The 9564-nt window shown below is 33.1% G+C and overlaps 1 protein-coding gene across 1 annotated transcript in view; it reads left to right on the forward strand.

The window, feature by feature from the left end:
- Nucleotides 1-285: 285 nt before the first annotated feature.
- The window catches only part of HELRODRAFT_163167 (hypothetical protein), a gene marked incomplete at both ends in the record, with an annotated part of 10931 nt that continues 1652 nt past the window's right edge, over nucleotides 286-9564 (forward strand). The window contains 18 exons of the mRNA XM_009027119.1: nucleotides 286-361; nucleotides 1084-1161; nucleotides 1552-1692; nucleotides 1969-2340; nucleotides 2576-2749; nucleotides 3012-3056; nucleotides 3217-3365; nucleotides 3540-3594; nucleotides 3886-4003; nucleotides 4137-4221; nucleotides 4498-4835; nucleotides 6353-6387; nucleotides 6634-6679; nucleotides 6866-6911; nucleotides 7031-7099; nucleotides 7385-7495; nucleotides 7769-7916; nucleotides 9250-9335. Coding sequence (XP_009025367.1) covers nucleotides 286-361; nucleotides 1084-1161; nucleotides 1552-1692; nucleotides 1969-2340; nucleotides 2576-2749; nucleotides 3012-3056; nucleotides 3217-3365; nucleotides 3540-3594; nucleotides 3886-4003; nucleotides 4137-4221; nucleotides 4498-4835; nucleotides 6353-6387; nucleotides 6634-6679; nucleotides 6866-6911; nucleotides 7031-7099; nucleotides 7385-7495; nucleotides 7769-7916; nucleotides 9250-9335 — 2172 coding nt within the window. The remainder of the gene's footprint in view (nucleotides 362-1083; nucleotides 1162-1551; nucleotides 1693-1968; nucleotides 2341-2575; nucleotides 2750-3011; nucleotides 3057-3216; nucleotides 3366-3539; nucleotides 3595-3885; nucleotides 4004-4136; nucleotides 4222-4497; nucleotides 4836-6352; nucleotides 6388-6633; nucleotides 6680-6865; nucleotides 6912-7030; nucleotides 7100-7384; nucleotides 7496-7768; nucleotides 7917-9249; nucleotides 9336-9564) is intronic.

Here is a 9564-nt window from a genome sequence, read left to right on the forward strand (position 1 = left end):
AATCCATAAAAAATTTCATTATACTCTAATTTCAAAAATATTTTGACAGAATGTTAATAAATGGTTAATTATCACATTTCTTCAAAAAAAATCGGTGTTGCCCATGAAACTTAGCAGTTATGAACATTCTTATAAAAAAGCACAGCCAATACAACGCATTTTGGTGACCGACGGTGCACGCGGAAAAAAATCCATAAAAAATTTCATTATACTCTAATTTCAAAAATATTTTTACAGAATGTTAATAATTGGTTAATTATCACATTTCTTCAAAAAAAATCGGTGATGCCCATGAAATTTAGCAGTTATGAACATTTTTATAAAAAAACACAGCCAATACAATGTATTTTAGTGACCGACGGTGCACGCGGAAAAAAATCCATAAAAAATTTCATTATACTCTAATTTTAAAAATATTTTTACAGAATGTTAATAATTGGTTAATTATCACATTTCTTCAAAAAAAATCGGTGTTGTCCATGTTTAACTAACTTTATAAAAAAAATTAAAATACACCAACCTCGTAGCGAATAGTCTGCAACAAATGTGACTCAGAACAACAAAGAAAAAATATTTTTATAATAATACACATTTCTTTTATCGCTCATAACAACCAAAAATTATATAGATGGGCGCATTTTCGAAAAATAAACAAAAATAACGACGACGAAAACGCGAGTTTGCGATAACAATGTAAATTCACTTTCAGAAAAATTCCTTAAAGTTCAGCGCGCGCGCTTCCGCATTTTTCAACGTTATGCGACCTGCTAATTTAGTGATAACAATAATTGAAATTTTTACATTTTAAGGTTTACCTATCATTATTACATTAATTGATTAATACATATTTATTACAATTTAATTGATTAATACATATTTATTTAATTTAAAATTAATAATAACTTTATTTATTAATTAACTAACCACAACCTAACAAAACATTATTACAAAATCATTAAATTATGTTATTATTCCATTGAAATTATTATATTCTAAGTCTATGTTCTATCTATTAGCCATTTTCTCCAACAATGCTTTTATTAAAACAAAAAATTCTAATTTAATTTAATTAATTTTTTTCAGATTTACTAGACGAAATACTGACAATGGACAACGTGACTGACATAGATGCAGATGACGCCGAGAACAAGCAGTTTGAAAGTTTGTTGCAGTGATTCACTTTTAGTTTTTATTGATTATTAAAAGTTAATTTAATACAAAAAGTTAATTTCAATCCATTAGTCTGAATCATCATTTTATCATCTTGCCATCTCTAATTTTCATTACAATGATGATAAATAATGATAATAATAATAACAATAGTAATAATAATACTGATGATGACAGATGATGAAAGCATTGCATTAGAAGACCAGCTATATTGTCTAAACACCACATCATCTGATAACAACATCAACAACAACCACCATGATGATGATGATGGTAGTAGTAATAATAATAATAATAACATTAATAATGATAATGATAATAATAATCAATCTAAGAATGATGATAATATAGCTGATAATAATGATGATGATGATATCAAAGCCACCGATGGTGATGGTGAAGGTGACGACGACGACGGTGGTGATAATGTGAGTAGCGATTGTAATGAGGAGGCCACTGAATTCAAGATTCTTGACGATGTTGACGATGTAAAATCAGTTGAGGAGCCGTTATCTTTGGAAGGTTGTGGTACACACCAACACACATACATACACATACAAACATACATACATACATACAAACAAACAAACATACACAGATACATACATACAAACATACATACATACACAGGTACATACAAACATACGCACATACATACATATACACATACATACATACATACATACAATCACATATTCATAGATTTAAAACAGCAAAGCAACGGCATTATCAAACATTGTTAGCGGTAAATTATACAAAAACATCAACATACAACATCGATATTGTATTGCCCTACAGATGGACAGATGGAAGCCATGGACATTCCTTCAGCTCCCGACGACGACGTCAACATTGCCAAAAATGACCTTGACCTCACTGGCAACGTCACTTCCGACACCGACGATAACATCAACAACAACAACAACAAAAGTGATGACGTCATCAACACTGCTGACAACGTCACCAACGCTAGCAACAACAACAACAGCAACAACAACAACAGCAATGATCACCATCTTGAGATCGAGATACAGATCAACAAAAACCTGGATGTTGATTTTGAACTCATAAATGACCTTGACTCTAGCTCGGTTGAAGGTCAAGTAAAACCGGACAACAACAACGACAACAACAGCAACAACTCTATCAATGTTGTTGCTGGTGGAAAAAGTAAATTAAACACTACTAATAGGAAGGATGAATCACTTTTTTCATTCATTCATTCAACAGTTTCTTTGTTCATCCATTCATCCATCTATTAATTCCTTCGTTTTTTCCCTCATTCAATCATTTTTTCATCATTCACTCTTCTATTCAATCCAATTCAATCCGTCCATCCATTCATATTTTTGTTTAAAAAATCGAATTATACATTGAAACATTTTTAATTTCTCGATTTCAACAGACGGTGATGGGGACAATAACTTGAAGAGGAAGCACGATAGCATATCACCTATAATGTGGAGTAATAATAATAATAATAATGATAATAATAATAATAATAATAATAATAATAATAATAATAATAATGGGGATGTAGAGATGATGATTGGTGAAGCCATTCCAACCATTGACAATTGTGAGTTTGATGAAGAGGACGATGACGACGATGATGATGATTTGTTATTTAAATGCAGACAAAATTATATATTGAGCAGTTTTTTTTATTTAAATGAGTGAGTGATTGATCTGTTGAATGAATAAACGAATGGTTTTTTGAATGGATGGAGGAATGAATTAATGAGTGATTGAATGATTGAATGAATGAGTGGCTATTGAACTCATCTGATGATCATGTAATGGAGATAAGTGATTAAATCATTTAAAACTTCATCTTGCAGCCACTGATGCAAAAAAGCTCAAAGTTGATAGCGCTTCTGAAAAAGGTTTCTTCCATTTGTTCATTCATTTGCTCATTCATTCATTCGTTCACTCTTTCATTCTTTTATTATTACCACCATTATCTTCATCATCACCATCACTACAAACATCATTATCGTCGTCGTTGTCGTCCTAATCATCATCATTGCAACCACATTACCAAAGATCGTGAATCGCGTCTGAAGTACATCTTCCGTTCGGCTCGCTTCTTCCTCATCAAAAGCAACAACCACGAGAATGTCAGTCTGGCAAAAGCTCGAAACATCTGGTCCACCCCACCCCAGAACGAGGCCAGACTCAACCAGGCATTCAAAGTTAGGGATTAGGAATTAGGGATTAGTGATAAGTGATTATAGAAATTTCAGATGATTGCTGAGCTTGGATTCTTTTAAAATTTGTGTATCATAAAAATAAATTATTTATTGATGAGGATTTTATTTTGTTTTTGTAGTTTTGAAAATTTAATTAATTATTTTCCGCCTACACAGCAATGTGCGAATGTTCTCCTAATATTCTCAGTACAAGAGAGTGGAAAGTTCCAAGGTTTTATATTAATATTCTTCATTCATTTATCTACTCCTGGTGTAATTGTTACCGGTTTCGAGTGCAAACAGATCCCGCCTATGTTTGTGTCTGATGATACATTGTGCATTGCATGGATTCACACGCATGCACCGTGTGTATGCGTTTGTGTGTGTGTGTGTATGCGCGCGTGTGTTGGTGATACCTCTGACAGTATAGAGAAAATTAATAATTTACAGTCTACATCACATTCTCATTAATATTCAATTATTCATTATAGTTTATCAAATTGGCTAATCCACCGACGAATAGGATTTGCCCGTTTAGCTTCTGAGTCTGATAAGTCCCACCCACCTGTTCGTTGGGTCCTCCCACCAGGTCTTGAGGCCAGGGTCTTCAGTTCTGTCTTTAAACTGGATTGGATATCAAGGTGGTCTATTATTATAGTTGCTGTTTTTAATTTAATTTTTTAACGTTGATATGGTTATTTTTGTTTTTGTTTCATTCACTCCATCAATCATTACTTCCTTTAACAATGACGTCACAATGATGACAAACAACAGGAAGGAACTCCACTTCACTGATACCATGCACCTGAAGAATCCTTGGAACATGAACAAGCCCGTCAAGGTCGGCAGAGATGGACAGGTCAGTCTTACTGTTGTTGTTGTTATTACTGTTGTTGTTGTTGTTGTTTTTTCTACTCTTCTCAAATTTGATTGTGATTTTTACTGTAGGATGTCATTTATTCAATATTTTTTCCGCTTGTTCACTCGTTTGTTTGTTCATTTATCTGCTGTTTCACTCCTTTCTTCATTCATTCATTCATTTGTTTCTCCACACCTTCATTTTCATTCTATCGTTCGTTCTTTCAATCATTCTTCATTCATTTTTACCACTTTCCACACCCGCCCATCTACACAGGAAATCGAGCCGTCGGTGGGCGAGATATTGTGTCGCATGTTTCCGCAAGACAGTCAGATCGATCTGCACAGAATAGCGTCCCTATCGAAGCACGCTCTCAGACGAGCCAACCAGCCACAGCAAGCGACTGCAGCGGCGGTTTCAACTACCACAGCAACAAACTCTACTACAGCTGCTCTCGGCTCTCAAGTTTTAGCTACGCCACCGGCAGCGGTTGCTGGTGGCGGTAGTGTTTTGGGTGATTCAGCTAAGAGTCAGATAGCTGGCGGCGTAGCTGGTGCCACTAGCAACTTAGCTACTTCAACTGCTACTGCTGCTAGAAAAGATTATCTGACTAGGTGTGCTCTACAAGACAATACTGAGTTTTTTATTTCTTCTTATTATTATTTGCATTATTATTTTCGTTACTTTCACCATTCAGTCAACTCTTTGAAAATCTTTTTAAATAATTTCATTATTATTCACGCGAAGAGATTTAAGGATGATATGGAAGTGATGATGATTGAACCATGTCGTGAGTAGAAAATATATCTACCTACCTACCTACCTACCTACCTACCTACCTACCTACCTATCTATCTATCAATCAACATGTCGTTACTAGCATCTCATGAGATGAAAAATGATGATGACGATCCAGCGTCGTCTTAATCATCATCAGCACTCCCATTATCATCATCATCATCATCTTGAGCTCTTCTCTAGAAAGTTCTTTTTTAGAAATTGTCTCTGAAATTAAAGTGATGTCTAGAGTTTGCGAGGTCCAGAGAATATTGACTTTGGCTTATTGAAAGCTAACAGACTTTTGATTTGAATAACTCTCTAAATATATTTTCAATTTATTTTAAAATGGTGAAAACATTTTATAAGAAGAACACTGAATTTGTATATATTATCACCTTTTTGAAATCAGAAAAAAATTTTGTTAACATACAAACTCCGCTGAAACGTGCAAAATGTTTGTGTGTGTGTGTATGCATATCTGTAAGCATACTGCATTATTTGAAACATTTGCCTGGAATCGTCTTATACACATTCTGTATACATTTTGTGTACATTTTGTATACATTTTGTGTACGTTTTGTATATATTTTGTGTACGTTATGTCTGTTGAATTTACATTTATACTCTGGATGTATGAGTTGCTTTTTCATTGGAATTAACTCTAAATTTATTAGTTCATTTTTTTTTGTTTCTCGCAATATGGACAAATTTATTGCTATTACTATTATTAACGTTTATTATTATTATTTATTATTATTATTATTGCTATTTTTGATTGATTTGGTCTGGCCTAAGACTCTAGACGCAACACAGCTACGTGTTGGTGAGGGTTTTTTGTGGTAAGTTGTGTGCCTGCGTATCTGCGTTTGTCTGTATTTGTATGTGTGTATGTCTGTCTATGTATGTGTGCGTGTGTGTGTGTATGTTTGTCTGTGTGTGTGTGTGTGTGTGTGTGTGTGTGTGTGTGTGTGTGTGTTTCTGTGCCAGTATGATTTTTGTTTACTGATAGTTCAGCCATAGTTTGTGTTGCTTGTGTTGTTTTTTTAATAAATTTTTTCCCCTATTGTATCATGATGTACCCCTTGCTGTTGTATTTTAAGAACCTTTTAAAGGTTTAATATACCCCAGGCAAAAAGCTATGGCTGAACTTGAAGTTCACAAAACTTTTTATGTAATGAATTTTCAATTTGCTGTAAAATTAGTTTGGAGTCACTAATTCGCCCTATTTGCAGCCTGTGCGTACACATATATTATGCTAATTATCGTTGGGTAATTATGATGAATAATAATGATTATTATTATAATGAGGTTATGAATATTAATGATAATCGTGAAATTATTTTTTTGATAGCAGCAGAGATAGCTCTAGAAGAAGAACTGGTACATGTTAGGAGCAAGTTTATTATTTTATTATTATTATTATTTATATAATTTATTTATTCCGTTCTTTCGTTCGTTCATTCATTCATTCATTCGTTCATTAATTTTAAAAGTCATTTGTTTTTTTTTTCCTGGAAATGCTTTGATGAGAGTCTGATTTATACATTCTTTCATTTCATTCATTCATTCATTAATTTATGTGAGGCATTCTTTCGTTCATTTTTGTCATTTATTTTGATTCATTCACTCAAGCTTATATCAGTGGAAGAGACAGAAGTGATAGAGAGAAAGGAGACGGGTGAGTTTTTGTATATGCTTGTTTGTGTGTATGTACGTTTGTATGTGTGTATGCTTGATAGTATGTTTGTTAAGTGTGTATGTATGGATGGATGTATGTTTGTATGTATGTACGTTTGTATGCATGTGTGTATATTTGTGTTTGTATGTTTGTTTGTTTTTATTTTTTTTTCATTCTCAAAAACAGAATACCGGTTCGCTATGGCGTAAGAAGAGAAACTTTGCTAAATGGAGTTAGTCATTTATTCTTTCATTCATTCATTCATTCATTCATTCATGCAATCCATTCTTTCATTCATTTATTCATGCAAATCATTTTTTTATTCGTTCAATCGTTCATTCATTCATTCAGTCTTACAGTGATTACGTCAGAGAATTCACCAGAACCCCATCTCAATATGGCGGATCAGTGACCTCCAGAGTAAGTAACGATGATGATGATAGTGATGATGATGATGATGATGAAAGCGACAATTTATGTAGCGCTTTGTCGTCGTTTTATTATGAAAATTACATTATCAACGTTCATTGTCAATCGCAATCGAATCTGGAAGAACATTGCCCTCGTATGCGTTGCATGTACACGCGAATAGACGAACAGAATACACAGGCGGACATAAATACACAAATAAATAAATATAATAAAAATAATTAAATAATAATTATAAAAAAAAATAATTAAATAATAATAAATGATAATAATTAGATGCCCCCGTCGATGCCCTCCACCTACGCATATTTCCCCCCGCAGTATGTGTACGACCCACATTTGGCGGCCTACCCTAGCCCTGTTATAGACTACTCGGCGGCATATCAGGTTTGTTGGGACGGGGTCCTTTTGTGTTGGGTTGTCCTTTGGTTGGTTGGTAGGTCGGTAGATAGGTAAGTAAGTCCTTTTGTGTTGGGTTGTCCTTTGGTTGGTGGGTAGGTAGGTAGGTAGTTAGGACTATTTGGTGATGTTGTTGATGTTTTTTTATCAATTTATTATCGTTTACATTGTTGTTGTTTTGTTGTTGTTGTGTTGTTGTTGTTGTGTTGTTGTTATCATCCTCCTCATCATCATCATTGGTATCATTACAACTATTATCAGTACCCGGCCCAGGTGTATCAGCCAATACCGACGTTGTCATCATCTGTGGCCGCGGCTTCATCTCTCTACGGTGGCTACCATCATCACCAACTACAGCAGCAACAGCAGATGAGTAAATCGTCATCGTATAGAGATGATTTCAGTGGTGGTAGTAGTAGCCGGCATTCTAGGCATTATAGTGATAGATGATGATGATGACGATGATGGTGATGATGATGATAACCATGATGATGGTTACGGTTTTGTGGAGGGCGATGGTGTTGAGGGTGATGAACGCTAGAACTGTTTTATAGATTGGACATAGTTTTTCAATCACAACTTCAGTTTTCATTTATACGTCTCAGTTTTTGCACTGTCTGGACAAGATTATCATTATTGTTATTGCTGTTGTGATTATTATTATTATTATTGTATTATTATCGTTGTTGTTATATTATTATTATGTTATTATTATTGTATTATTTTGGTTTGGTTCTATCAATATCTCCAAGATTAATTTGGGACATTCGTGTGAGATGTTTTTTATGTTGAGAATATAATTAATTAATTACTTTATTTATTAATTGAATAATTTATTATTTGACTAATTAGTTGGTTAGTTAAAATAAATTTAAATAAACGAATTTTTTAAAAATCGAGATGACGGATTTACTTGAGTTATAATCGAAGAATCGTACATACATACATACAAACATACATACAAACATACATACAAACATACATACAAACAAACATACAAACATATACATACATACATGCAAACAAACAAACATGTATTAATACAAATATACCGTTGGAGTTAGCAGTCGCTTTTGATTGGCTGTTTATCTGCCAATCATAAACGTTATTATCGAACGTATATATATATATATATATATATATATATATATATATATATATATATATATATATTCAAAAACTCAGTAAAATTGAGACTTTTACTGATGTCATCTAGTTGGTTTATAGTAAAAGTAATTGTTAGTACCATACTATATGTGAATGATAGTGTATTATAAGTATTTATAGTGTTTTAACCATCTTCAGACTTCTTGAGTGGCTGTGTTTCTAGAATTAATACGGTATTGATTGTTTTTAAAAACCGGTAATAGTATTTAATGGTACTACCATTTTTGTTGAATTGTGTTTTGGGTTATTTTTCTTGTAAATCTACAATACGTACATCCGAATGTGTTAGTATTGGGAGTTTAAACAACTTTTCTTCAGTCAATATTTTAACTTTTACTAAATTACGGTAATTTTTAGAAGCCGTAGTAGTAGTAGTAGCAACAGCCGCGGCATCAGTACTAGTAGTAGTAGTTGTAGTAGTAATAGTAGTAGTATTGAGTAGTAGTAGTAGTAGTAATCATGGCAAAGTTGTGGTTGTGTTACTAAATATTAATAATCGTAATTAAAATGAGATTTAAAGTTTTTTTTTATTTGAAATAGTATCAGTAATTGTACTGAAAATTGCTACTTTATAGTGCTGATGAGAAGTTTTGTACTGGAGAATGCTAAGTACAAGTTCAATAATGACGAATTATTCCAGAAGTTGGTCCGGAGCAACGAGGTGTGTGATATTGTCACCCCCCTCTCTCTCTCTCTCTCTCTCTCTCTTTCTCTCTCTCTTGTTTTTTTCTCTCTTTCTTTCTCTCTCTCTTTCTCTCTCTCTCTTTTTTTGTTTTTTCTCGTCTTTCTCTATTCTCCGTCTTTGTTTTTTTGTATCTCTTTTTTTCTCTTCATTAAACAAATCTCATTTTGAGCGCGCTCATCATACAATGTAATACCAAACAATACAA

The sequence above is a fragment of the Helobdella robusta genome, assembly GCF_000326865.2.
Source record: "Helobdella robusta unplaced genomic scaffold HELROscaffold_5, whole genome shotgun sequence".
Classification (NCBI taxonomy): domain Eukaryota; kingdom Metazoa; phylum Annelida; class Clitellata; order Rhynchobdellida; family Glossiphoniidae; genus Helobdella; species Helobdella robusta.